Source organism: Onychostruthus taczanowskii, unplaced genomic scaffold (assembly GCF_017590055.1).
Source record: "Onychostruthus taczanowskii isolate IOZ18803 unplaced genomic scaffold, ASM1759005v1 scaffold27, whole genome shotgun sequence".
In the NCBI taxonomy this organism is placed as follows: Eukaryota; Metazoa; Chordata; class Aves; order Passeriformes; family Passeridae; genus Onychostruthus; species Onychostruthus taczanowskii.
In genome coordinates this window covers 5269321-5294328 of record NW_024500017.1, presented here as the reverse complement: position 1 = coordinate 5294328, position 25008 = coordinate 5269321, and the positions used below count along the sequence as shown (strand labels likewise).

Here is a 25008-nt window from a genome sequence, read left to right as displayed (position 1 = left end):
TAACTTTCAATTCAGTATTTTAATTTTTAAAATAAAAGGTGGGGGGTTTTATGTTTTCCTAGAGCAAGAGTGAAATAAAGGGACTGACATATTTTCCATCACAGAAAGTTTTATGCATTACTGCATTTTAGCGTCCGGAACACTGAAGACCAGAGCTGACACAAAAGCTGCAGAGCAAGTCCATGAGGAAAACGGGGATTTGGAGGTTCGCCGCAGCTGCAGACTTCGACAAAGCCGTTACGCCACTGCAAATGAGTCTGTTTTGTTTGACAAACTTATAACAAAGTAAGGAGGTTTTTCTCACCATCTTGCAAAGCTACTACCATGAACCTTATTAGAAACCCTTTGTACTATGGTAAAATACTGGCTAGGGACTCTCTCCTTCTTTTGACAACAGGAAAAGGTATTGTTTTTCCTGACAGCAAGAGTTATTTGCATTCACTGGTCAGGTTGAGACTTCCTATGAGCTGCTATGTATGTGCTATATCTGAGTGATCAGATGTTTGAAAGAATTTATTTACTGTGAGGGTGCTGAGGCACTTTAATAGGTTGCCTGGAGTAGTTGTGGATGCACCCCCTCCCTGGAAGTGTTCAAGGTCAGGTTGGGGCTTTGAGCCACCTGGTCTGGTATGTATGGGTTGGGTAGGTTTATATGTTGTGAACCAAAACAGTCAGTTTACGTTGTGACTTTTAGTAGATTTAACTTAAGATACTAAGGAAAGTCGGATACTGGGAAAGTGAAGCAATCCAGCTACATCTGCCTGTCTGTAGCTTAATTCCCTTTGTGAAGCCCAAACTCGGATCTGTTTTCTGAAAGGTTTTCAAAGTGTAACCGCAGAAAGATGTTGTGTCTAGCATAAGTAGTCATTGAAAATCAATGTGAAATTTAAATAGCACTGTAGAGAAGCAATCTGTTGTCTGAAGAAGGCTGTGAACCAAGTGACACAGTGCTATCATGCAAAGCAACTTAAGTGCTATGAAAAACTGCTGTAATTTCTTTGTTACTTCACTGTGATCTTCAGAATTCTTTTTTTCTACTGAAATACTGTGTTCATCAAGAGGGGAAAAATAAACCTGAAAACAATGTATGTTTGCATATACTCATACATTTGTTCTTAATTCTCTATAAAAAAAGTAAACATTTGACCTAATTTTTAACTAGCTTTGAAAATTTGGCTAAGTTTCAATGCCTTGTGTTGTGCACGCTGTATTAAAATATGATGGTTATGTGTGCTGTTCTAAATGGGCTTTTTCTGTACTTGCCTATTTTTGCTTTCATATGTCAACTTGTATTTTAGTACTGCAGAAGCAGTCTTGCAAAAAATGGATGACATGGAGAAGATGCGTAGACGGCGAAGGATGGGAGACCTGGAGGAGTTCCACGACACAGAAGAAGTAGATACTAATTTATTTTGCTGTTGTTGTCTAAGTAGAGTATTTAACATAGGGAGATGATTTCCCTTCCCCAAGAGGATCTCATGGTTAAATGATAGACAGCAATCATATTTCTTCTCTTTTAGTTTTGCTTTATTTAAGTTAGTCCACTGTCCTTTTGAATGGCAGTCACTTTATTTTCTAAACATTGTCATAGCCTGCTTTCATAGACTTTTTGTTTGGATCTGCATTCCTATTTTAGAGTGGAAACTCTTGTTATTAATCTTACTAATCCTGGGTTCCAGAGTGATATTCCTGTTCTCTCTTGCTGTACAAAAATTAATCTTCTGTGTATATGGAGTGCCTTGATAATGATACAGTATAGGCACCAAATATGCCCACAGGTTTTCTGCTTATTTGTGATTGGTCTTTCATGTTTGTTTGTTTGTTTTTTTTAAGGAAAGCCTCGATATGGAAAGGACTGATGAAGAAATAGCTGATAATCAAGGTAGCATTGTTGGATAAGTCTGTTTTAAGTTTTCTTGACTGTGCTCTAGCCAAAAGCTTTGTCTTTAATTGAGATAGGATGAACTACTGGGTATTTTTCATCTATTGAAAATAATTCATGCTGCTACTGACATTACAAGGGCTGTATTATAGTGAGCTCAAAACAAGTTTTCAGAGGAAAAGAAAAGTTGTTTGCCCAAAGCTCTTACAGCAGGAAAGGTTGTGGACTCGTGGAAATACATGTGATGTAGTGCATTTTGAATTTAATATCATTTGCGACTGTACTGAAACGGTGCAATGTAACGTTGACGTGCAGGGGGTTCCTCAGAAGAAAGTGAAGCCAAAGAAGATGACGGTGAAGACAACCGAAAGCGTTACTCCTTTCGGCAGAGGAAAACCGTTGAGCGCTATCAAGCTCCATTGCAAAGTAGGTTAGAGGCACAGCTTCTCTTAAGAACTAATTTCTTGCATGGAAGTGACAATGTTATGGGGTTTTTTGAGAATGAAAATACGTACATACTAAACTTTATTCAAATATCTTACCTGCAATTTTGTTAAATGCATATATCCCCTGCACATTTTATTTCTTTGCTTTTTGGCATCCTTACTGTTATTTTTCAATAAAAATATTCCCTATGTATCCTTGAAAGAATAGTGAGTAAACAGAGTTGATGACCTTACTCTAGTGGTTTTCAGTTCTTAAAACTCAGGTGTGTATATTTTTGCTTTTATTGTGTACTGATTTTAAAAAAACAACCTCTTCCTCCCCAGCCTTGAAACTTCCCTAGAACTTCGAGATGGGTGATACACATCCCATTCTCTGCCTCTTAGTATCCTGCTTCTCTTAAACTTGCTTGTAACATTGTTCCAATTTTTTTTTTACTTTGAACAGAACCAAGACAACGTAAGATGTATTTTTCAGACAGGTCTTCACCTGTCAGACAGAGAGATTCATGCAAGGGAACTAACAGGTATGAGTTTAGTTAGTGATAATTCTTTTTCAGTAGTGCTGTCAGTCACATGACTGAATACAGCTTTCAAGGGTTTTTAGACTCTCTTGGTAATTAGATATTAACAGTATGGTTATTGCTGTGGTAGTCTGAGGGAATAAAGAAAACAAATATTGGAGGAAAGCCCATCCAATTCATTGGCCATTAGATTTTACTAGAAAATACAGTTTTTGTGGGGATGATGAGGGTTATGGCTGAAATTGTGTAACTGAGTTAATTTGTTATGGAATTGAAGCCAAAGTCTCTCTCTGAAAATCTGACTGTTTTATCGTGAAGGATGCAAATTATTTTCTTAAAACTAAAGCAGTTTAGTTAAGAGTATGGAAGTTTTAATGATTTTTTTTTTAAATCACTCAGGTATTGATTCTGGTTTTTATGTGATACTATACTTAAAGCAAGAAAAATGCCAAATGAAATTCTGAATTACAAATTGCAATAGTAATGATAAATAGGTTTAGCATCCTGCAAGTGTTGAATGCCATTCCTTGCTAGATAGGAGTGCTTTATTTATCATCCTTGAAATTAGGCAGTTATGGAAGGAGGGAGTTTTGAAACCAAATTTTGAAACTGGGAGGTTGGTGTTTCACAGAGTAGATACATAATGCTAAATGAAACTTAGTTTGAAATCAGATTCATAAGGACCACGATAATCTGCAAATTTACTAGATCTCAAAGTAAACTGAGATAGTGTTCCCTTCAATTTTGATGTTACTTACTGTTTATTTTAATTTTTTAATTGTTTGTTTGAATGTTTGCAGAAGGAGACACACAGTCCCCAGCAGAGATTCCTCTTCCTCATCTGATGATGAAGAGGAGTTTGAGAGGCAGAGGAAGAACAGAAATTTAAGAAGGTTAATGCAATTGGAGAACTGGGGGGAAGGAGACTACTTGGGAGGACTGTACATCTTCCTAACTGTGGAGTGTTACCATCTTCATCTTGTTCAGTTTCTAAATTCTGGCAATTGTATCTGTTGATACAACTGTAACTGGACTCTCTACAACTGGATTTTTAGAATTGCTTTTAATAAGAAATTTAATTTCTAGGTGGAAGCGGGGGTAGCAACACAGATTAAATTTCTTAATATAAAATTCTGCTGCTCCTGTGCTTTACAGTAGCTGATTCAGAGAGAAAGCCACTATAAGAGGGATTGTTGTAAATAGAGGAAATGGTGGGGATTTGGTTTCTTAACAAATGCTCTAGAAAAACCTGTTTTAGTAACAGTCTGACAGATATATTTTCAGCCTGATGTCTCAGATGTCTTTCAGAGTAGTCTATTGGCACACCAAGGTTCCAGGGCCTTGGGAAGGACTGGAGTGATAGGCAGCCTTTATAATGTTAAAACCAACTGAAATAAGTATTGGCTTGGACTGTAACTTTTTGAATATAGGACTTAAAATATTTGAAAAATATCAGTGTGTTTGGGGTCAGGAGGGGCAGTTTCCTTCCTCACATGAATCATTGTCAGTCCAAGATCTGCAAATAAGGAATATCTTGTTTTAAGCTTGTATTCCTACATATGATCTGTTGACTGGCATCTATATTTTTAAGTGCTAAGAGCTGTTAAAATAATCAACTCAGTTTAATATCTGGAGTGACCATTTTCCTTTCTTTACTCACGGACATTAAACATAAAACAGCTGGAATGAATATTTAACAATTCAGAAAGTTTACACTCATTTATAAGATTTTCTGCATTCACTTACATTATTAGAAAAACAGAAATCCACATTGTAAGTTAGAAAGCACCTTTCTTTTTCTCCTTAATTCAAATCAGGTCTCTTCCTGTCAACTTTCGTAAAAATGACTTAAAGGGAGTTCACAAAGATCACATGAAAATTGGAGCGAGTCTGGCTGATGTTGATCCAGTGCAAATAGATTGTTCAGTAAGTGTTTTTGCTTCATTGTGTCAATGAGACATCTTCAGTAATTATGACACCTTTTGTACAGTAATGTGCTGTCTATAACTGCCTTGGCTTACAGTTTTGTTTCAAGCAGTTTGAAAACTGGCATGAATTGTTTCCTGTGTGCTGACATCTAATTTCTGATGAAACTTTATCGAGTTTGCAGCTTTAACATCTAAAATGTGTTCTGTTGTTTCCATCTTCAGGTACGATTTGATGGCATTGGTGGTCTTGCTGAGCACATTTCTGCTTTAAAAGAGATGGTTGTTTTTCCATTGCTTTATCCAGAAGTCTTTGAGAGGTTCAAAATTCAACCTCCAAGGTAAGGGTTGCCATTTAAAATGTAAATTCTAATTCACCTATTTTCAGGAAAATATTTAACTGAAGTATTGTTATGTTTCCATGCTTTAGATTTTTAAGTGTTGATGCTTTTGGGTTCTTTTAGCAGTAGAAAAAAGTAATGTTTTAAAAAAGGATAGAATCCATCATACATGTAGGTTCAAAGATTTGCAGTGTGGTGATACTGTGTCTTAAAAGTGTCTTGCCTTCAAAAACAGGGAGGTGGAGTGGTTTTGAGTTCTACATGCAAGTGGACTTGATCAGCCTGTAAGTGGTAGTCAGCTGCAGTTTTGTTTTGTGGAAGTCAAATTGTCTGTCCCACCAACTCTTTCAAGAGTCCCAGTATGAGCTTTACAATAGATTGGACTTGTAACTAGGATCTTGCTGTGCTTGCAAAAATGCATCTGTCCCCTTTTTACACAGCTGAATGGGTTCCTTGTTATGAAATGAAATTATTAGAGATTTAATTGTTAGATTTATATATTCTAGGCCATTAACATTCAGTCATGGTATATTGAAACAGGACTTCAGATTCTTTGTTTTCAGTAACTTTAAAAGTATAACAAACAATGAAGAGACCTTTGTTTAAGAGAGAACAGTTGTGTGCTTCAGGGATGAGGGGGTGGTCACAGGTACTTTTCTATGATATTTTTCTTATGTGAATTTTTTTTTTAATTGCAGAGGCTGCCTATTCTATGGCCCACCAGGGACTGGAAAGACATTGGTTGCTCGTGCACTTGCTAATGAATGTAGCCAAGGTGACAGGAGAGTAGCCTTTTTTATGAGAAAAGGTGCTGACTGCCTGAGTAAATGGGTTGGGGAATCGGAACGACAGCTTCGTTTGTTATTTGATCAGGTACAGTTGAAATATGCATTATGTTCTGTCTGAGTTGTAACTAACTTTCTGTGGTCAAGAGCAATTCTTTTTTTTTTTTCTCAGCTCCTTCCATTGAAGTGGGATTGTCAGTGTTTCATTTTTCAGTAACATTTTTAGAGGCTGGAAGTCTTGAGATTAATTAGGAAAAGTTAGTAAAGGAGTCAATAGAACCTTGCAAAGTAACATACACCTCCAACTCCTTGCCTCAGGAAAGAAAAATCCAAACAGCTGCAAAAAAGGTTTCAAGAAGTGGTGACTTTTGATCAGAGGAAAACAAATGCAGGCTGAAAGCATGGTTATTTTGAAATTGGTAACAAAGGTTGTTTCCAGAACCTGTCAGACAATTAAGTCCTGGCTCTGTTCTTGATGGTTACCAAATAGCTGTAAAAACCAGTGGTGTGATTTGTTTCCTGTCACCCATCTCAGTGGGTTGACCTATGTTCCTACCTTCTGTTACTCACAACACTTCACTACTTTAGATCAATGAGTAGAAATCCCTGATGCTGGTCTGAAAAATCTGTTTCCAGTGACTTTGCAACCACAGTGTTTGTGCATTCCTTCTCCAAACAGTGCTGTTTTCCTGATGTCAATATTCCTGTGTTTTCATTGTAGGCCTACCAGATGCGACCTTCAATTATTTTTTTTGATGAGATTGATGGTCTTGCTCCTGTACGGTCCAGTAAACAAGACCAAGTTCATAGGTAGGGCATGCTTTCTGTCAACATAGAAGCTGCTTGATCTTTGTGATAAGAAGACCACAACCTATTTAACTTGATATGACACATTCATTTATCCTGAAAACTAGTAATTCAGTACTACTTAATTTCAGATAACCTTTAAATAGTAATTAAAAGCAATTCACTAAACTTGATACCACCACAAGGTCTGTGTTACCTTATTATTTTGTTATATCTTAAAATTATTTGTCTTTTTTAGTCAGCATTTTATCAATAAGAGCTTGTCCTTTGAGTGAGCATTGGTGACTATGTGGAACTGAAGAAAATTATCTGCTGAGTAAAAACTGTATTCATCTCTTAGCTCTGTTGTATCAACACTTCTGGCACTTATGGATGGCTTAGACAGCAGAGGAGAGGTTGTGGTAATTGGAGCCACCAACAGACTGGATTCCATAGATCCTGCTTTACGAAGACCAGGACGCTTTGATCGAGAGTTTCTCTTCAGCTTGCCAAACAAAGAGGTCAGAACTTCAACTCAGCCTCAGCGCTTAATGTAGCAGAGTCCATCTTTGTAACAAATTCTTGCAACACAGCAGGATTGTGGAGCAGTGAAAGTCTCCTCAGTTTTGTACTGCTTGGACAAAAGAGGGCTCACTGGAGAGAGTGTGCTGTACTGTGGAGGGCAGACCTGGCACTGAATACATATCATTAAGATGATTGTAATAGGTAGTTAGTCCTCTAATTATTAGTTTTGGTTTCTCTGCAACCATTGGAGAAAATGGGGTGCTGCTACTCACCGAAATGTTTAAAAATGACTTTATGAACTAGTTAAGAAGAACTGCTGTAGCATTGTGAAATTGAAAGAAATGGTGTGCGGACAAGAATTCTTTTTTAGTAACAAAAGCTTTGATCCAGGCTGGTGCTGGAACCAATTAAGTATGTTAGGAACTGATGTTCTTACTGGTACTCGGTAATAGGGACTTGGACAAAAATGTAAAGTCACTGCACAGGTGCAGGGCTAGGGAAGCTTCTAGTTCAATCACAATAGGCAATGAAAAAAATCTTGTGGGTGGGGGTAGCAAGCAAAACTGGAACTCAGTTTTTGTGTTTTCTTTCTGGCTGTCACTGTTAGTTCTTTTTCTTAGCACTTTCTGGAAAGTGCTGAATTGAATGCTGGTAAAAGTGCACTAAACAGTGCATTTAATACAAACATTTTTCTCTAGTTTTTATCTGCTGTCAGTAACAGGAGAGGAGGTGCCATGAAACAGATCTAATGCACATTTCCCCACTGCGGAAGAATTTTAGAAATCTGCCATAGTTAGTCCGTGTGCCATGAAATAATTAAATGAAAATCCTACTAAGATCAGAGATGGGGATAGGCAACATTTTACATTTTCTGGATGGGTGACAGTAATTTGAATCATAATTATTGTTCTACTTGATAGTAACAGTAGCAACTGGGAATGGAATGTTAGGACTCTTTTCCTTGCATGAGCCTGTCAGAAGAGGAAATCTGATCAACTAATGAGACTGCAACCATGAAATTTTGCTGAATTTGAGAGAATTTTCTGTTTAAAGTTAAGTTTGGGGTTTTTTACTACAGTGTTTTCTTCTGGATCTCACACTTATGAAAACTCACTTTTTTATGGAAGATGTAAATGTCTTTTACTTCATTGCAGCCCCCAGCAAGATTTTAATGTAACAAATTTAGAACTAGGAAATTTCCTGCTTGAAAAAACAGAGCATATTAACTGACCTTTAAAATACTTCGGAGTTTAGCAGATAAGAAAAGTATTTGTATTAGGGTGAGGGTTTTAGGGGTTTTTTATTGTGGCTGTTTTCAGACAAAATTTAGCGCAAACTAAAATGCAAGTGTTTTGTTCTCAGGCAAGAAAAGAGATTTTCAAAATTCACACACGAGACTGGATCCTGAAGCCATTGGACAAGTTTCTTGAAGAGCTGGCTGATAAATGTGTTGGTGAGTTTGAAAACACTGTAGGTCACTGCATGGCTGAGTCGTGGGGAGCTGGAGCTTGTTCCAGGCAGTACTTGAGCTGTTGTGCCTTGCTGTAGAGCAAGGCCATGATGCTTCTGGCATGTCTTGGGAGCAAACCAAGACAGATGCTGCTTTCAGTTTTCTTTTTTTTCTCAGAACACTGAATGGGTTTAGGCCCTCTTTCCCAGGAGTAAAGTTTTGACTAGGGAGTTGCTTCCTTAGTGCAAGATATCAGGCCGTTAAGCACATGTTCTCTGCAGTGCAGTATTTAAATTATCTCTTACCGTGTTAATTTTTGGCTGCATGCAAAGTCTTTCATTGTTGCACTTCAGGATTCTTGGCCTTGACTTTGGTATTGCCTGATCCTGACAACATTTGATTCTTGTTTTGTTCATTAGGATACTGTGGTGCTGATATTAAAGCCTTATGTGCTGAAGCTGCTCTCTGTGCTTTGCGCCGCCGCTATCCTCAGATATATGAAAGGAGTGAGAAGCTGCAGTTAGACATCTCTTCGATTAAAATAACAGCAAAGGATTTTGTCATGGCCATGCAGAAGACTGTTCCAGCTTCACAGAGGGCTGTGGCTTCACCTGGGCGAGCACTATCACCTATTTTAAAACCACTGTTAGAAAACACATTGGAAAGAATTTTACAAGCCTTACAGAGAGTATTTCCCCATGCAGAGCTTGCACTGAAGAAGGACCAACAGCAAGGTATAACAACAGCATCCATGCATTTAAAATTCTGCCAAAGCAAAAGCTTCTCATATGTGCAGTACACACATAAACCCCTCAGCCATAAAGACAGTTCAGTTTTATAACCTGCATGTGCAGAGTGCTGGATGGAAGCTGTGAGTGACTTTCAATAAACAGTGTTTTAGTTGTACTTTAGGGCTTGGCTTCCATAGCATAGGTGAGCTCGTGCTCCTCACTGCATCAGCCTTGATTGGGTTTAGTTTGTCAGTTGATGAGAACAAATCAATATTAATACACACTCTCTTGATTAATGGAAGTCTCTGAGTAATTAGTTACTGTGCTAATCTCTGGAGAGTGTTGTCCCAGTATCACTCCCAGTAGAGCTGGGGTTGTTTGTGCTGATGAAACAGAGGCAGAGACCCACCAACACGATGAAAGCACTGGGGCTCAGAGATGGATAATTGCACCCCCTCTCTGTTGTCCACTTCCCATTATCTCTCCTTTTCGTGGTCTTCAAGAAGCCTTATTTAGAAGCTGTGTGGGTCTTTATACTCTGACTAGTTGTGGACAAATGGAAGTCTGTGGTGATTACATTCACTTAATTTCCTCACATCTGGTGGGAGAACAGTTTCAAAAAGCTGTGGCCTCATTGGATTTTTCAGGTGTCTAGGAAGTAAAGAAGTTGTTCCTAATCAAATTTATTCCAAGAAAAAAACTCCCAAGTTTTTGTCAACAGAGAAACCTGATGCAAATTGTGGGACATAGGACAGCTTTGTGGAAACTGTGCAATCTCCTTACATCTGTGGTAGAATGAACCCTTCAGAAAATAGCATTCAGTGTATGCCCTCAAACGAAATACAAGAGAATGGTTTCCTGCACTGATTTCAAAGGTGTATTAATGTAAGAGTGAGATTTGAACTATTCAGGAAAGTCATCAAAGCTCTCATCTTTAAATCCTATTTTAGGAAATGATGTGATTGACAGTGAAGAGGAATCACCATCAATCTTTGAAGAGAATCCAACTCACAAAGTACCTGATCGTGAAAAGGCAGAATTCCTCACTTTAAACAGGTTTCGTTTGTCCCTTTATGTTTACATTTTTAAGATGGCTGGGTCTGTAAACTGTTTTGTTGTGAGGGGTGCTGGATGAAGGAGTGATGGGTGTGTGGGGGTTGGTCAGTATTTGCAAGAAGTAAGTGTGAAGATCCAACTGGTACTAATGTTCTAACTGAATAAACTGCCCTGGCCCATCAAACTGACTGGCCCTGCCTTATTTGCCTAAGTCAGTGGTCCACAGATTATTAGAACATGTTGATTTAATTCAAAGGTTCAAAACCAAAAAAATGTGCTGTCTGCCCTAAGGATTTGTGTAGCCATCTTTTTCTCTTCTGCCTTCCAAGACAGTTAAATCAGAAATAAAATTGAGAAATGGCTCGTTAAAACAATGTGCAAAAAAACTATGTCTGCATTTTGTACCTTTAACCTACAGAGTTTGTTAATCTTTTTGTTTTATTGTGGAAGTTGTATAAATCAACAGCTGAAGCAGTAGATTATTCTTGTCACTGTTGGGTCAGTTATTCTTCTCCATTTCTACTGCTGTGCTGTCCAGAAAATGTAAAATGTAACCTGCTGAGCTTGGTCTCTAAGATCTTTGACTTCAGCAAGTAAAGGTACAACAGCCTTGAGGTAGAAAAACCCACAAACCTTTTCACAATTGTGTTTCATGCTCATAAAACAAAATGATTAAGAAATTAATAGACAATTCAAAGAGGAAACCATAGAAGCAATTTAACCAATCCAATTGTGTGCTTCTTCACATACACCTAATGTATTTCAGTGCCCACATTAATTTTTTTCTTAGGAATGTTGGTATGCTTCTTCCTTACCACCATCTCAAGGCACTACAGCCAAATTTTAGCTAAACTTGGCAGGTGCAGAGATCTCAGTTACTTAAAGTTAAAACCCATTGAAAATGGTAGTGTACAGGGAGTGAAGACACCCAGACTGGTTTGTGCTTAGAAAAGAAAGAGTTGTTGTTCTGCCCCATATCAGGTCACTGACCAGTTTTGTGTGTGTATTTGACTGCACAGCTTCCCTGAAGGATTTAAGAGCTGTTATTTAACCCAGCTAAAGGAAAGGGAGACATGCTGGAGCCTGGCAGGATTTCTTAGTGGAGGCATGGTACCAGTTTTTGAGAGAATAGGCTTTGATAGCCTTCCTAATAAGACTAGCTTATTATTTGGTGGAACATGGAGTGTATTTACCAAAAGAAAGCATATAGAAGAAAAGTCAACATCTGCGTGCCTATTAATCACTTGTTTTTAAACTGTTCTGTTGTAGAAATCCTCGTTGCCAGCCAACATCTTTCAGGCCACGGTTCTTATTAGTTGAAGATCCAGGGTGTGGGCAGGCTTTTCATCTGGCACCTGCAGTAATCCATGCGCTGGAGAAGTTTCCTGTTTATACACTAGACCTGCCTGCTTTGTTTGTTAGCATCACATCCCCAGAAGAAACATGTGCACAGGTATATTTTTTCTCATTAATCTGGTATGACTCATGAACTGAATATAAAATGTATGTAAACTTGTGAAATAAGCAAAATTTATTGTTAATAGAGGAGTCCTGGTTGGAATAGGCTTTTATGTTTACTTCTGTCTGGAAATCCACTTTTTTTCTAGATGGAATGATACTGTATAAGGATGGTATACATAGTCATGTTTTCCTTTAGAAAGGAAGCAGTGAGGTGTTGCTAGCAGCTCAGGAAGATGGGAGGTGCTGCTAATAAAGCACTCTGTGGCAAAAAATCCTGCTGGTCTGTGTTGGATCCAGGAAGTTTTCATTGCTTCTTAAGCCTCTGTGCTCTCAGTAGATGGCTCTGCATCAGCCTGACAGCATCAGGCACTTTCTGAAGCCCTGTTTTTTATATATTCATAGGACAGTCAAAGTTTTGGGGGAAAGGGTTTCTTCTTTTACATATACAGCTTGCAGCACTGCAGTACATCCAGTAAAGGAATTAAAATTCATATAACTTAGACTGTTACACTGGTGTGCTTTCCATCACTAGGAAAATGAAATATAACCAGATTAGTGCTGGTTTCCTTCTTTTTTAGTTGTAGGCAGGGAATACATGTTGTTTTGGCATTTTTGTATTAAAATATTTTTACCTTCACAGAATTCAGAATTCACAGAATTTAGTAGCAGCATTGGAGAGCTGTGAGAGTCAGGACAGACACATTCCATGGCTCATTTGTCACATGGGAGGAGCAATTTTCCTTTTGTTATGTGATGGTTTTATCTGCGGATGAGTAACTACCCTGTGTAGTGACTGCCTGGATATACCATGTGTGCTTCCCCACCTTTTGACAGGAACTCTCTGAATATTGTTAATCTGAGAGGGCACATGGAGAAATTTGTCACTTCCCTCTGGCAGTAGATGCATTTTGTCTCCTGTGATTGAGGTGCCATCTGTAAGCAGTGGCTTGTGCTCTTCCAAAGCGCATCATCTGGTCTGATGGATCCTTTGGTAGTAAGAAGTTTTGATTTAGCTCTTCAGGCAGATGAAAGAATGGTCACCTCTTATAAAATGTGCTTGAAATTATGCATTGTAAGCAGGCTTCTCACATAGGTCTTTGAGTCTGTATTCTCTGAACTGAAATTGCTGTAGTTGCAGTTGTGTGGCAATTTCTCCAGGCTAATACATCTTGCTGAAAGGCTGGTCGTGTTTTTTTGGGCATGCCACCAGATTGGCTGAGTGCTGAGGCTCTTAAATAAGAGTTCTCTTGCACATAAGAAATTTTGAAATTGGGCAGAAATTCAAGTCTGTTTCTGTCTGTATAGCCGTGTCTGTGTTTGAATCAAAGTAAAAATTTTACCTTACTGTTAAGGAGTAGTTAATTTATTGATTTGTCTTGATGTTTTAGCTTCATTTACTCCTATTTCATAAGACACTTTGACTGCTGTGTAGTTATTTAGTATCCTGTTCTGCAGGATGTAGTTGTCTTATCTGAGCTTTCATTTTGCCAGTTGATGAGAGAAGCTCAAAGAACAGCACCAAGTATCATTTATGTCCCACAAATCCCTTTGTGGTGGGAGACTGTTGGACCTACAGTGAAAGCTGTATTTACAACACTGCTGCAGAACATTCCAACGTTTGCTCCAGTTCTGCTCCTTGCAACAACTGATGTAAAACATAGAGATCTCCCAGAAGAGGTATTTATTGATATTTTTTTTACTCTTCCTTTTTTGCTTGTTACTTTATAACTCCTTGAAGCATGGGAATGTTGTGCCACTAAAGTGAATTCATGCTGTTATTATTTAGGCACAGAAACACTCTTTAAAAGTGTCTTAAAATTTGTTTAGACAAAACAATAGTGTGAAAGCATTTGTCTAAAGTGTTTTCTGAATAAAAAGATTGACTTCAACCCAGCTCTTTCACCCTTCTCACACGCTGATGCTTATTAGACGGATGTACAAATTTGCTTCAGGCAATCATTTTGGTGACTGCAAGATGGTGAGGTGTGTGCTTAGTGAAGAATATACAGTGCTTGAGATAGGAAAAAGATTGTTTTACTGAAAAGTAAAAGATATTTTTACTGAAAAAGTACAGTGGTCACACTGCTATTGATGGAATGTAATTTCAAATTTAAATAATTTCATTATTATTTCCATTTCTTTTTACATCTGGTAGGTGAAAACTTGACATACTGAAAAGATAAAGTCCAACTTCCATTTAAGTAACTTGGAAATCCATTTTTAGTTGTATTCCTTAATAAAATTCAGTAAGACTAGCTGTTGAGCTTTCTAGACATTTGTGGTAGTAAAATTACCTCCCCAGTCCCCTAAAGCTGCACTGGGATTTCAGAAACAACCTCAGAGAGTGTTAAAGGAAGGTGTTCAAAATGTAAATATCATGCTCTGATTATTTTGTCTTGGTAGCAAAAGTTATTGTGATGTTGTTAAATGCTTTCTAAAATAAGGAATTAAATTATTTCCATGCCCTTTGATAATAGAGATGGAAAAACAGAGTTACAACCTGGATATATGCAACTTTAGACACTTTAAATGAAAACATAATTTTAAAAGCCACCTTAACAAAAAGCTGGCACTTGTATGTTGAACCTTGTCCAGTCCCTCAATAGCTGCCACAAAAATTCAAGCTAAAGAACAAAAAAGCAGGTAAATACAAAACAGCCAACCTTGGAAGTGGGGACTGTCAGCTCAGTGGTTTATCACATCTTTTTTTCATACAGCCTAAACTTTAGATGGTATTATTCCTCAGAGCAGGTGTTTTAATTTGCCATGCTATGAAAATTTAGCCTTTTAAAGCCAAGAAGATGACTTTACGTAGCTTATCTTACTCAGATGAGTATTCAGTTTAGTTTAGAAAGGTACGCAGCTTTTTGGAATAGAATATAAAAAACTACAAAAAAATGTGTGTGGCCTTATATCTCAAATATCTTTTCTCCTCATGCTTTAGATAAAAGCTTTATTTAATAATGATTGTGAAGAAGTTTTCAAAATCCAGTGGCCTACCTGTGCTGAAAGAAGAAGTTTTTTTGAGGACTTAGTTATGAAGCAAGCTGCTGAACCTCCTGCATCAAAAAACAATTCAGGTGAGGATATTTAAAATATAATAAGCTAGCAGTAAGTTAACAGCTAATACAATACAGTGTTTCCTTTGGGGTAATTTTATATCAATTATTTTTCATGTGCTTGTATTTGAGTACCATTAATTGACTAAAATTTTCCAATTAATTTAAGCTCGGCAGCCACTGGAAGTTCTGCCTGTAGCACCGCCACCAAAGCCTCGACAGCTGTCAGAGGAAGAAATAAAACAGCTGGAGGAGCAGGAGGAGGACACGCTGCGTGAGCTGAGGATTTACCTAAGGGACGTGACTCACAGACTTGTCATTGACAAACGTTTCAGGGCATTCACAAAACCTGTTGACCCAGAGGAGGTAAATTTAGTGTTGATCTGCAATACCATTATACCTGTGTGTATTCACAATTCCTCTGTGTGTGTTTCTCAGTGTTTGTGTGTTCTTTCTTGGAAGGTTTATCTTTGTCTTTAGGATCATAGTATTGTGAATCTCCAGGATATGGGAAGTGAATTTTGGTTTTGCTTTTACTTTCTTTTACTCTACTGTTTTTGGGTCTGTTAATTGAGTGTCCCTGTGTTCCTTCTAAAACCTCTTGAAAACTTGAGATTATTTCCATTAGAAGGGTCATCCAACAAGGATCATCTACTCCAAGTGCCAATTATATCAAATGCCAACACTGTTTGCTTGTGAAAAGGCTTTGATATGTAGGTGTATTACAGCACTAAAAAGGAGAGATCTCTTTTTCTCTGTAATTATAAACAGTACTTCCAGGGCTGTTTTAATAAAGTGTAAAGCTCTTTAATTGTCTATCTGTAGTTTCTGCAAGAACAGGAGTAGAAGCAGCAATTTGTCAGATTTTCAGATTCTGTTCTCAGGGGGCTTTCCTTGCTGTAAGATCAACCATAAAGGCTGTGTGATTTTTTTCTTCCTCCCATATGCTTCTCAATTAATTAAATAAGTTTAGGCTGGGACACATACTTCCAAGTCAGCTGAAAATTTGAGATGGCTTTGCATTTCCGCATGGTCCTGTTTCCCCACATGTCCACTGACTTCTTTCCTTTCCTTGTAATTTCTAGATCTGAATAATCTAAACAAACATAGATGTCCTCATCTGAGCTAGTCCTTAGGCTCCTTCTATTGTCTGAATAAAGAAATTGGCATCTCAGGGTCCAGCTGTCCCATTCTAGGTGCTCAGGACAGGTGCTTCAAAGGTGCAATTCCTGCAGCCTTTTTCTTGCTGCCAAAACCAAAGAGAATTTCAGGTGACTTTACTGAGAAATGGTTTTTTGCTCTTATTTTCTGAAAGGAAGTGAAACAAGTCCCACTCTGGATGCTGGTTTCCTTCTCTGCCCCACACATTCTTCTCACCTCCCTGCTTCTTTGTTTTCCCCTCTTCTGTCTCTTGAAAGCCAGCTGAAATAGCCTTTCTGTTTTCAAGAAGCTAATTGTGTGATTTCTGCATCTTTGGATGTGTCATATTGGGATTTTTTAGAAGTCCTTTATATGACTTTTTGAAAGTAACTATTTTTGGTGGCTGCTATGTTAAATCTCGGAACATGTATATTTCCTTTTCAGGTACCTGATTACAATGCTGTTATTAAACAACCCATGGACCTCTCCACAGTTCTGTCCAAGATTGACATGCACCAGTACTCAACTGCAAGAGACTTTCTAAAAGATATTGATCTAATCTGTAGCAATGCTTTAGAGTACAACCCAACTAAAGATCCTGGAGGTGAGGATGTGGTTTTATTACTAATTCGTAAAAATTTTAAATGTACAAGTTGATAAATGTCATTTGTGTACAGTAGATGTAGGATTAGATAATTTAAAAGATCCCCAGAGAGTATTTCTGGCCGGGTTGTGAATGTTGCAGTGTCAAATAAACTTATTTGGGCATGAAATTGTTGTAGATATGTTGATTGGAAGCTACTGCTTTTGCTTTAAAAATTAACTTATCAGTTGGCATGCTGAAAAAATTGACTGAGATAACGTTTCAGAACCTACCTTTGACAAGACAAAAAACTTTCTAAGTAAACAAAGTAAAGGGGTTCATTGGCTGGTAGAACGTACTCAATTCTGACTGTAAAATTTCAGATCGTCTCCTTAGGCACAGAGCCTGTGCTTTGAGAGACACTGCCTATTCCATAGTGAGGGAGGAAATGGATGAAGATTTTGAACAACGCTGCCAAGAAATCAAAGAATCTCGTAAGCAAAGAGGTACGTATTTTGGCACTGAGGATTTAAAGACTGTTCTCAGTATTTGTAACCAGCCATGCAAGACACCATTCTTTGCTCTCTTCTTTATTGCAAGGTTCAGACTGTGCTTCCTCTTACTGCTGTGTAATGCCAGAGGAGGACTCTGTTCCAGGCTGTAAGAAAACAGACCCAAAGTGTAATGAAAAGCTGAAGATTCTAGCAGTGCCTGTGGATGTCAGTACCCCCTGCTCTAAAGGCAAGTTGTTTTTTTATTCAGACTTTCCTGGAGAAGGTGCTGAAGCCTCTGTTCTTGTGACCTAACAGGTTCCTGTGATGCCTGGTTCTTCATACCAGAGGCAATAAATTTAATATGCTGCAAAACATGGGATAAATCCAGAGGCCGTTCATTCAGTATGGTTGTGAAGTCCAAATACATTGGCTGGTTGACGTTGTAAGACACTGTCCTTGGTGGTCCAAGTGATATTTAATGGTTCCTACATTGCTACCTCTCAGAGTCAAAAGAGTTGTACATGGCAGTTTCTGAATGCTTACCTAGTTTTAGTTATGTGCAACAGTGTTTTCCCCTTCCCTGCCCTCAAACATTAAACTCTGTTCCTGTGATTGCCAATTGAAGGGGAAAGGGTTAAAAAAAGGGGAGCAATAATCATAGACATGTACAGGAAACATCATTATTTTCTTCAGTTTTACCATTAATATGACATGGGAAAAAAATAAAAAAAGGGGCTTAAAACACATGACATGATGTGACATTTCCTGGTCTTGCTGGCTTGTCTGGGAATTTTGCCACTGACTTGACCCATAGGCCTTGTGGTACTCCGTGAGTACAAAGAATGGTGGGGTTTTCTGGAAGGGAAAATGACAAGTTTGTATTGGACAAGGTTAACTGAATCAGAAAGCTTATGAGGAGTTTTTTCTCCAGCAAACACTCCCTTAAAATTCCCTCTTCAGCTCTTCCCAATGTATGTGTAACTTTTGTGAGGTTTGCAGATTCTGAGGGTTCATCTCCAAATATGTTTCTGTTCACATATATTAGATTAACTAAGTCATTTAATAATCTTGCTTTGCAGTAAGACTTCCTGTCTAAAGTAAGACTTCAGTTTTCATAACCTCTTGAAGCTGTTGGTTTTGTGAATTAAATTCTGTAGCTGGATCTTTTAAAATCTAGTTGCTAACTGATCCCATTAAATTCCAACTTTTTTTGTAGACACATGTCTGGGGAGATGGGCAGTGGTAGTTAATCTCATTTGGTCATTTTTCTTGTCAGACAAGTAAGATGAGCATGCTTCTTGTTTTGGTAATGTTTTGGATTACTTTTGCTTGTATCTCTTTGTAGATAAGTCAAAAAGAAAACGCAAAAGGAATAGAGAGTCTTCATGTATTAGAACAAAGAGGAGGAATGTTCAGTTCAATAAAGAGAATAAAATTCCTGAAGACCAAAATGAAGTGGAGAGCAATGAAGAGTCTAACACAGATTGCACTGAATTTGCATCCTCTCAGGATTCTCCTATTGAAGAACATGAAAATGTACTTCAAGAACGACAGAAGAATGGGACAGAAAATGAAAGAGTTCTCCTTGTGGGTAAATCTCCTTCTGGAAAAAAGAGAGAACATTCAGACCTAAGAGAGCAGAGTGAGATGCCAGATTGTCAAAAAGCTGGAACTTCTGAAGACGGACGTTCAGATGGTAAGTGTGAGATCAAACAGGTCATTCACCCCCTTGCTCTTCCTGAGGAGGGTTACACTACCTACCAGGTTTTAGCCTTCCTGATTTCTGTTCTCAGTTTCCTCTCAAACTGGTGCACAGTGTTTCTTGCATAATGGTGCTGCCCCTTGTGTTATGCCAGCCAAACTCATGTATTTCTGCAGCTGCTGAGTTTCTGATTCTGCAGTTTATTTTTCAAGTGGTACCTAACTGAAAAACAATCCTTGGCTTTCTTTTATTGCATTAAGGATCTTTCCAGCAATAGGAAGCATAAGTTAAAAAGCTGTACTTCAAACAGTGTGTGCCCAGGGTCATGTGTGGAATAGAAGCATTACGTCCTAGTGTTTGCAGTGTAAGATGTGTTTTCTAACCTAAATTAGTTTGGAGTTTTACAGTGCAGTGCTGTAATGGCAACAGGATTTTTTTTTCCCCTGATTTTCCCCTGCCGTTGTATCTAGTGTTGGTTTTTCTTGTGTTCAAGTCTCTAGTTTTTTTCAAGGAGCAGATTTTTTTTCAAGGAGCAGATTTTTGCCAGAAAGGAGGTAAAAGCGTCAAGCATTTATCAGTGAAAAATGATAACATTTGTCTCTGTTGTTGCAGAGAGGTTCTCTTCTCTGAGTACAGCTTACTTCAGTCATACTGTGTTTCAGAGAAAGAGAAATCCTGACTTAAGAAATTTGTGTCATTCCAGATTTGTGGGTACACCGTATGACTCGTGCAAGATCTTCTCAGGTGGAAGAGAAACAGCTGGGATGTGTTGGGAAGGCAATGAAAATTGGCACACAGAAAGTGTTTGTGGATTACTGTGAGCTCAAAGTAAGTTTAAATTTTAATTTTTTTAATACCAAAGTAGGACATGTTCTTGCTACATACAGAGTTGTAAATTGTCAGTTGTTAACCAATGCCAATTCAGACAAAGTATGGGAGGGATATATAGCTGGTGAAATAATTCCACTTAAAATGGACTATGACTGTTGTTTCCACAGCTGTTCTTCCTTTCGGTGAACTAAATTTTAGGAGACTGGATTATCTCCTATTTTTAATGTAAAAGGGCTTGTTAGATTTTAAAATAGCCCACTGACAAACTGGTAGTGCTCTTGGTTATTAGCAGGTTTTGTGATGGACTGGGGGGTTGTTTTGGCTCGCTGTTTGCATGTTTTCATTTATTAGGAACTGAAAGAGTACCTGGATTTTTAGCAGAGATGACTTTTAAGACTTTTAAGTTAGCAGGTTGACTTAAAGGTCATCCTGGCTAAAATACCAATACGTGCTCTTCTCAAATGCTTTCAAAATCCAGTGATAGAATTTTGCATTCATATAGGTACAGTGTTACAAGGTTTTTCCAGTCCCCTGTAGAAGAGAAGTTGTTATCCTACAATACAGTTTGTGAAAGGGTCAAAAATGTGCCTAGCCGCAGGGGTCAAAGAAGTTCCTTTGCATGAATTAGAGAGGGTAGATGGACCTTGCCCTCTTCAGGAGATGTTGCAGTGAGAATTCAGGAAATTGCCAGGTTGAAGTCCTGGAAGTGGGTCAAACCAGAGGGGACTGCTGTTTACTTGCCATGATAAGAAATGAAGTGAGAAGAGAGAAATTAGCTTTTCAGGACAGGCTTCCTAAGCAAGCAAATTTTATGGGGTTGTGTTCATAGAATGATAGAATATCCCTTGGAAGGGACCTTGAAGGATAAAGTCCAACTCCTGGCCCTGCATAGGGCATCCCCGACAGTCCTGCCATGAGCTTGAGAACATTGAATGTTTCTTGAGCTCTGTCAAGCTTGGTGCTGTAGCCACTTTCCTGAGGAGCCTGTTCTACTGCCTGACCACCCTCTGGGTGAAGAACTTGTTCCTTATATCCAGCCTAAATTCCCCCTGACACAGCTTCATGCTGTTCCCTTGGGTCCTGTCAGTGGTCACCAAGGAGCTGAGATGGATATCAGTGCCTGCCCCTCCACTTCCCCTTGCAAGGAAGGTGTTGTTCATGTCTGTCTGTGAAGCCAATCCACGTGAGTTTCTCTAGAGTCAGGGTGCCAGCAGCATGTGCTCTGAAGGTACTGCCCACTGGAGGGATACCATAGAGCCCTTACAGAGCTCTCAGCTGTGAGGACAGAGCTACAGTCATGAAATGCATCTGTTAGAAAACTTGATTCCTTAACAGGAGTGCCACTGGAACTTACTGCTTCTATTAGAGAGCCTCTTTGGAATTCACTTGCAGACAATAAGCTGGGTGACCCTCCAAACTGTAGCTGCTTGGTTTTGTTTGGGATTTTGAGGGTTTTTTTTTTTTGTTTTTTGGGGGGTTTTTTTTTTGGGTTTTTTTTTTTTTTTTTTGGTGGTTTTTGTTTGGTTGGTTTTTTGTTTGTTTGGGATTTTGGGTTTTTTTGTTTATTTGCTTGATTATAGGCCTAGAACTGAATGAACACGTACAAGAGAGTGCAGTCACTTCCCTGGCAGCAATTAAAGTTTCACATGGGAAGCTGGCCATACACCTGTCCTACCTTTTCTGTTTGCAGCTTATCTTGTGCTTCTGAACTCTGGTTTCCATTTTTTTTCTTCAGCAAGTGCTGCATTCTATTGCCGTGGTAACTGAGAACGTCAGTATATTTCGCATGGAAAAACTATATGCTGTCCTTAGCCAGTGCATTTACCAACACCGGGAAGATGGTGACAAAAACGAATTAGTGAAGGTAATTTTTTTTGTCTTGTAGCACTTAGTCATTATTACAGGTGTGTGTGTGTTATGCATATGTACGTGTGCCCTGTGAATGTCATGGTTATTTAATATTACTCATTGCTGCTTAGTTGCCTGTGTTACAAGATTTGTTCATTACAGTCTGGAAGACATTTCTCCATATTGCAAAACTATTGTTGCATTTGGCTTAGCTGTTGGCAGTTTCAGCAGGAGAAGGTTTGAAGATGATGGGTCCCCCCCAAAGCCCTCTCAAGGCAGTTAACCTCAGTCTGTCACCACTCCTGCTCCAGTACCTTTTCAGTACTGGGGGGGCTGTGAAAGGAGGGTGCTTTTCTCAGTCTGTCACTTCCTCGTTCTCCTCTTGCGGGCAGTCACACATGGTAACACTTGTATAGCAGGCATTCCATTCCTGAAAAGAAACTAAATATGAGGCATAACAAGAAGAGACTTTAGTCTCACCAGACTTCCTTTTTAGCTAGAACAGCTCAAGCATCTTTAATTTCATATATGGGAGCTTCCTGCCTATGAAGGTTTAATGCTAACAAGTCAAATTCTGTAATCTCTCCTTCTAAGAGAGGATTTCCAAGTTGTCAGAACTTGACAGAAATACTCCACAGGAACCTATGGTCCCAGTCTGTCATTCCCAGTGTTGAGTTGATTTAGATAGGTTGGATATTCAGTCTTCAGCTTCAAAGTCCTTGAATTCATTTGTCTTCCAGGTGGTCATGCATAAAAATAGATAAAATGTTTTTATGCATCTCAGTCTTCCTTAAAACAGCCAGGAAGCCTCTTCTCTTGTGTCCTGGTCATCTTGATCTCTTCTTCCACATCTCATAGAGAGTCAGATGCTCTTGCTCTGATTGTGCAACAGCGAGGATTACTTGGATTCAGGGATACCATTCCTGAAAAATGCACCCTTCTCCTATCTATCATAATGACATGATTTAGCATGTTTGTTATCCTGGTGCTTGTGAGCTTTTGTGACAGAACTTGATTTCTTTGTTTTCTGCTTCTCTGACATTTAACCAAAGAATATTTCCTATTCAGAGGGATTGCACAAGTCCAGGAGTAAGTTCTACTGTATGAAGACAGAGACTTTAACAAGTATTTATTCAGGGTGCAGAAAAGAACAGTTCAGCTTTTAGCTGTGACTCTTTGGGAACTGTCTCCTCTCTAACTGCTGAAAGCACCATTGGTCCATAGCCCCCTGATACAGATCCCTGCAGTTTTCCTAGCCTACTCTCTATTTTGGGTGCATAAGGATGTGTTGGAGCCAGTGAGTATAGAACAGTGATGGTGGTAGCACATATATTGGCTAAATCATTACTAACAATTGTGTGCACAGATTCTTGCTTCTTTTGATGAAGTAGTAAACAGGGTTCTTAAGTTTGTATTCACAAGTAGTAAACAGGGTTCTTAAGTTGGTATTCACACACAATTTGTCTTTTTTTCTTCTTAGGCAATGAAGAAAGAAATTACAGCCTTCCATGATACTTGATTTCACTCTGTAATGTTTTCTTTTTATTGCATGCTGTTTTTATTTTGCATTGTTCAATAAATACTAGGTCTACATATATATTTATACAAATATATCTTAAAATTTATTAAGAAAGCTCAAATGAAGTCATTTAATGACTGATATTTCCCTTCTAGATATGTATATTTTAATGTGACATACTGCTGTGATTGCCTTTTGAACGCTGCAGATCTGAATAGATAATTTCAGTACCTCTCTTTAAAAGAAAACCTAACTTGAAACAAAGCAAGATTTACTACTGTAACTTTCTAAGGTAAAGTAATGCTTATAATAATGACAATACTGGAGAAAAGCATTTTAACACAAATTGTTAGTTCATCAGATAGCTTGTAGTTGAATTCAGTTGTAAATAGTTTTCTAGCTACCTGGGAAGAATCATATCTGTTTATTACATAAAAGTGAATATATTGTTGGTGATAAATATATTGAAGTAAAAGCAAAGCAGTACCCTGTTTTGAAGAACTATTTCTCTTCAAACCAGCAGTGAAAATTTATCTGTTAATTTGATAGTTATTTAAAAAAAAAGGATAAAGTTTAACTATATGAAAATAAAATTTTATATAAATCATGATAAAATATGTGGCATGACCCTTCACTTTTCTGTTCTGTCACCTCATATAGACAACATGTGACAATACTGACACACCAAACTGTGCAATCCTTCTTTGTGTTTGGTTTCTGACCTCTGTCAGTAGTGTTCTCTTTTTGTGTCTTTCTACTGTGTTTGTTCAAACATCGGTGTGCTATGTAGTTTTTTTTTCTCTGTATTGTTTGGTGGGTATTAATAAAAAATTCATCTCTTTTTAGTGGTGGGTTGTCTGCTCTATTTTAATCACAGAACAATTTTGATAATTGATAATCTTGCATTTAAAACACAAGGACAAATACTATGATTTTAAAATAAGAACTGCATGTGATCAGCTTCTTCTCCACTCAGTATACGGATTATACAGCAAAGACAAGCTCAGGAGAAAAAAAAATTGAAATTTACATTTTAATGCACTTTATGACATTGGCAATGTAATAAATGAACTAATGTCCTTAACTTGATCTCCTTCTTGGCTGCCATTGCGAATTTCAATGTGACTCGGGGCAGGCAGCTTGTTGAGTGCATCTCCTAAGAGCACTATTTCAAAAACTGACAGCGTGGAATTGAGGAGCCAGAAATTCCTGGGATTAAAACTTCTGTTTTGAGCACATGTCTTCCTGTCACTAGGCTCAACAGGATCCTGTACCTAGGCAGATCTTAAAAAAGCTGCACAACTGTGTAAATCTTCATCTTCTGTGTCCACCTGTGAACAGTTAAGGGTTCCCCACATTTTCTTTCTCAAGGAGAGCATCACATTTTACTGTCTGACCCAAAATAGCACACAGTGATGAGAAAAATAGTGTCGGGAAATAACATTTTTGAGAACTGGGCAGTGAGAGTTAAATCTAAATACTGAGAGTTAAATCTAAATATTTTGTACGTAGTAAAGGGAGAGAGGTCTCCTTTCTCCAAGTTGTCTTAACTAACAAAAAACCCCCAACAACCCAAGGTATAGGAAATGTCTTTTTCGTTAGAGCCACTACTTCTGTCTTCACTCGCCCTGCTTTGGGTCTCGGGACCCTGCGGCCGTGCCTTCCCTCGGCGGCAGCTCTGGGCCGGAGCGGCAGAAAAACCCTTCCCGGGCCGGGGACGATGCTGTCCCTGAGCCCGTCCCGGGCGCGGCGGGAGGGCCGAGCGCGGAGCCGAAGTTTGCCAGCGGAGGAGCGGCCGCGGGGGCGCGGCTGCCGCTCGGGAGCTCCCACCCTGCCATCCCCGCTCCTCCCCGGGCCGCCGAGGAGCAGCCGGTGTCCCCGGGCTGCGGCGCTGCGGTGCCGGGGCAGCCCCCGCGCCCGGTG

General features: G+C 38.7%; 1 protein-coding gene across 2 annotated transcripts in view; it reads left to right on the top strand.

Annotated features, from left to right (window-relative positions):
* ATAD2 (ATPase family AAA domain containing 2) overlaps positions 1–23924 on the top strand; it is a 30672-nt gene extending 6748 nt beyond the window's left edge. For both annotated transcript variants that reach the window (XM_041407537.1, XM_041407536.1), the window contains exons 4-28: positions 132–285; positions 1299–1395; positions 1834–1882; positions 2198–2308; positions 2774–2852; positions 3650–3742; positions 4667–4775; positions 5000–5115; positions 5814–5988; positions 6622–6710; positions 7048–7207; positions 8574–8664; positions 9081–9395; positions 10343–10448; positions 11718–11901; positions 13401–13586; positions 14854–14989; positions 15138–15334; positions 16553–16712; positions 17075–17197; positions 17292–17432; positions 18531–18881; positions 19591–19715; positions 21454–21582; positions 23047–23924. In XM_041407537.1, the coding sequence (XP_041263471.1) occupies positions 132–285; positions 1299–1395; positions 1834–1882; positions 2198–2308; positions 2774–2852; positions 3650–3742; positions 4667–4775; positions 5000–5115; positions 5814–5988; positions 6622–6710; positions 7048–7207; positions 8574–8664; positions 9081–9395; positions 10343–10448; positions 11718–11901; positions 13401–13586; positions 14854–14989; positions 15138–15334; positions 16553–16712; positions 17075–17197; positions 17292–17432; positions 18531–18881; positions 19591–19715; positions 21454–21582; positions 23047–23085 (3515 nt within the window). In that variant the 3' untranslated portion in view covers positions 23086–23924. The remainder of the gene's footprint in view (positions 1–131; positions 286–1298; positions 1396–1833; positions 1883–2197; positions 2309–2773; positions 2853–3649; positions 3743–4666; positions 4776–4999; positions 5116–5813; positions 5989–6621; positions 6711–7047; positions 7208–8573; positions 8665–9080; positions 9396–10342; positions 10449–11717; positions 11902–13400; positions 13587–14853; positions 14990–15137; positions 15335–16552; positions 16713–17074; positions 17198–17291; positions 17433–18530; positions 18882–19590; positions 19716–21453; positions 21583–23046) is intronic.
* Positions 23925–25008: the final 1084 nt, after the last annotated feature.